Source organism: Macrobrachium nipponense, chromosome 27 (genome assembly GCF_015104395.2).
Source record: "Macrobrachium nipponense isolate FS-2020 chromosome 27, ASM1510439v2, whole genome shotgun sequence".
Taxonomy (NCBI): domain Eukaryota; kingdom Metazoa; phylum Arthropoda; class Malacostraca; order Decapoda; family Palaemonidae; genus Macrobrachium; species Macrobrachium nipponense.
The window spans coordinates 55,913,143-55,917,048 of record NC_087216.1 but is presented as its reverse complement, the minus strand read 5'-3'; the positions used below and the strand labels follow the sequence as shown (position 1 = coordinate 55,917,048).

The 3,906-nt window shown below is 29.2% G+C and overlaps 1 protein-coding gene across 1 annotated transcript in view; it reads left to right on the top strand.

Moving 5' to 3' along the window:
• Positions 1–1,449: 1,449 nt before the first annotated feature.
• Positions 1,450–3,906, top strand: part of LOC135200700 (mRNA export factor GLE1-like) — a 14,602-nt gene continuing 12,145 nt past the window's right edge. Inside the window, exon 1 of the mRNA XM_064229307.1 lies at positions 1,450–1,494. Within this exon, the coding sequence (XP_064085377.1) occupies positions 1,450–1,494 (45 nt within the window). The remainder of the gene's footprint in view (positions 1,495–3,906) is intronic.

Here is a 3,906-nt window from a genome sequence, read left to right as displayed (position 1 = left end):
AGGGAGTATGAAAAGTAAATATTTTCGTTCCTCAAATTAGTTTTAAATATTATAGTAAAACAAAGTAAATTTGCTTAAATAGAGCCAAAAAGTCTTAATTTTATCTAAAGGGAAAATTCAAAGGAAAAGATTCTATAAGAGAGAGAGGCTTAAAAAACTACTATTCGGTTTTAAATATTGAGAGAGAGAGAGAGAGAGAGAGAGAGAGAGAGAGAGAGAGAGAGAGAGAGAGAGATTGGTAAAATAATGAAGGAGCCATTTCAGAATCCCAAAAAATGAAAACATGATACAATTGCCAGCAGAGTTCAATAATCTGATATCCAATACTTCAAAAAGAGTGCCGAAATGAATCATAGACTTGCACAAGAAGTCTCCTTAGTGGCAATGTAAGAAAATATAACAGAAAAAAACTGCAAGAAGGGAAATATTGCAAATATAACTTATTATCTATTATAGAGATTAAATTGGAAGTGTCAAATAGATAGTTAAGTAAATGAAACTGAATATATTGATAATAACTGACTGTATAGAAAGAAGTTGAGAAGAAGGTACCATAAGTAATATATATATATATATATATATATATATATATATATATATATATATATATATATATATATATAGTATATATATGTATATATATATATATAATATATATATATATATATATATATATATATATATATATATATATATATATATATATATATATATATGTATGTATATGTACATATATATATATATATATATATATATATATATATATATATATATATATATATATATATATATCTATATATATATATACTATGTATATATACACACACACACACACGCACACACACACACACACACACACACACATATATATATATATATATATATATATATATATATATATATATATATATATATATATATATATATATGTATGTATATACGTACATATATCCAGGTTGAAGGAGGTAAGGGCATGTCTTACACAAGTATCGTTTTTTATGCCAAAGTTTCACATCACATGATACATCCTCAAGGCTGGAAAATTACATGCATAAAAAATCTAAAAAAAACTAAAAATATTTGACATTTATAAATAGAAACATTAAAACGAGAACTTTAAAGGTACACCTACCAAGGTAATGGTAAAAAGCGACTAAAAAGGCAGAGAGAAAATAAACATACGAAAGATGACTAAAGCGAAAGTGGAGAGCAAACAAACAGGCAGTTATGCTGTACACAGTCGTGTGGGCGACGATTAGGTGTTTATAGTGTTGGTACATTAGTTTTTATGAGAAGTGACTCCAACACCATCAACTCGTCTTTACTGGCAGATCCGATAATCTTAAAATTATTTAGGTCCAAGCGGGCACCACAAATCTGGGAATGATTCCGAATATTGGATAATTCGGGATTGGACAATCTGCACTCTGTCCTAAAGCTGCCACCTTGATGGGAGCAGAAACGGACCCTGAGAGGCCTCCTCGTACAACCAACGTAAGTTCCAAGACTATATCTGGGACAGGTATATTCACTCTGAAAAAAAAAAAAACGTATATTTAGATGATTTCGTGGGATCAACTTCAAATTAACACCTGGCAATTCATGATTAATTAAATTCACGAATCTGTTTTTAAAACTTTTATCGTGAAGGAAAGGGAACTTAGCATAATTACATAATTTTGGAGTGTATAAATGGAAATAGACGGTTTCATTTTTTGTGGTTAGGAGCTTATTAAGGACTCCATATCTACAGGGTTGCAAAAAATAGATAAAAATATTTATATGTGCAGTCTTAAAATAGAATAGTGAAAAAAAGTACGCATAAAAGATAAATAGAACACAACCCACCTACATGTGAGAACGCAAAGAACTAGATAAAGAAGGGCACCTTCAGGTTTAGATAATACAGTAGAATGAATTGATTCCACTATGGTTAGGTCTTGAAGATTGGCAGTTTGACCGATTATGCTAAAATCTCTGTTCTCAATATATGTCTTACATTGTTTTTATTGATATCTGATGTTAGAGTGGTCTGGGTTCGAAATTCTACTTCCTGTACAAAAAGCTGATCCCCGATGTGAATCAATGCACACCTTAAATCCCTGAAATATTTTTAGATCAATCATATTTAAAAACGACACCAGAGGACATTTAAGGACACAGCTGATCTTGTCATTCAAACTAAGAACCAATAGTTAGAGGAATGGTTATGATTAATTTGCGTAAATCCTTTTAGAAATATTAGTTCATGGATATATAGAAAGGTTGCATAGAAACTAAGTTTTTGTACCATTAGAACTCCAGGTCTTCTAAAAAACATTTTATTTATTTTAATAATAGATTTCTTTTGATATACAAGCCTAAGAGGGAAAACAGTTACCTTTGAAGAAGTTAACAAAACATAAAATAGCATTGTAAAAGGCATCCCAGTTAGATAGATAACCAACGTTCAATTAAGAAGGGTAAATATGGAATTGATCTTAAAATTAAATACGAACTACTATAAAAATTATAAACCTTAGTTGTTATTTTAATATCAAGATTAATTCCATTTCTACCCTTCTTAACTGAACGCTGGTCATCTCATCTAACTGAAATACCTTTCACAATGAGATTTTATTTCTAGTTAACTTATTCTAAGGTAACTGTTTCCCTCCCAGACTAGTATATATAAAGAAATATATCATTGAATTAGATAAAAAAAAGCGTACAATTTTTTTTTCCATATATACTACTATACATATAAATATATATATATATATATATACCTAATATATATCTATATTATATAATATATATATCTATATTTATATATATAGATATGGTATATATATATCTATCTATATATATAAAATATATATATATACTATATATATATATATATATATATATATATATATATATATTAGTATATATATATATATATATATATATATATATAGTATATATTATATATGTACAATATACATTATATACACTGCTTAAGGTTCCTTCTTTTCAACTTCCCTTTCCCCGTAGTCAATTAACATTTTATTTTTCTCCTCTGGTAATCTTCTTAGAAAGAGGAAAAATATTCCTGATTTTTCCATTTACTTGTTTTTTTATCTAGTCGACGGACTATATCTCCACCTCACTAGGCAGCCTCATCAGGACTGGATTACAAATCGACAAGAAATATTAATATGGACTATAAAAAGCACAATGGAGCGATCGTAAGCTTAATAAGGGACTTTTCATCACGAATTATAATATCTTTAAAGGTTTTATTTATTTATTTTTATCACCAGAAAACAACTTTTTGTTGTCTTTGGCCACCCGGATCATCAGTCTAATATGTCAGAGAGGTAGTCTTCGTGTTCATAATGCCTGAAAAGATTATTATTCTTCCTTGTGTTAAAAATCCTAAGCAGTCGAAATCCGTTTTGTTAGACAAAGCCAACATGATTCTTATTGCAATATTTTCTATTAAGGAGTACTGTTGAAAGATGACAGGCTATACTTTCATATCCATTCATTCTCTGACTAGTTTAGCAAAAAAATACAAAGTCTCTCCTGTCTCATAGCTTCACCCAAAATGAGATTTTGAATAAAGAGAAACTTGGCAACGAGTATTCCATCCGTTACGTGATTCCTGTTATCTGCAATGGTGCGCTTTTCAAAGGGTTCGAGGTTTTTATCTCGGCAGATGATACGAAGGGTCACTGTTGTTTGGGAGTGAATGAAAACTTACATAACAACTCCGTGTTTTTTTCTTATGTGTTTCGCTTCCTCCTAACTAAGCAAATGCACATCTCTAAACAAAATAGGTTGGTTTTCGACACCGTCTCATCTCAGATTTTTGTGTACGTATTGAAGGATCAAACTGTCAATCATACAAACATGAAAGATCGCATATAAATAGAATGT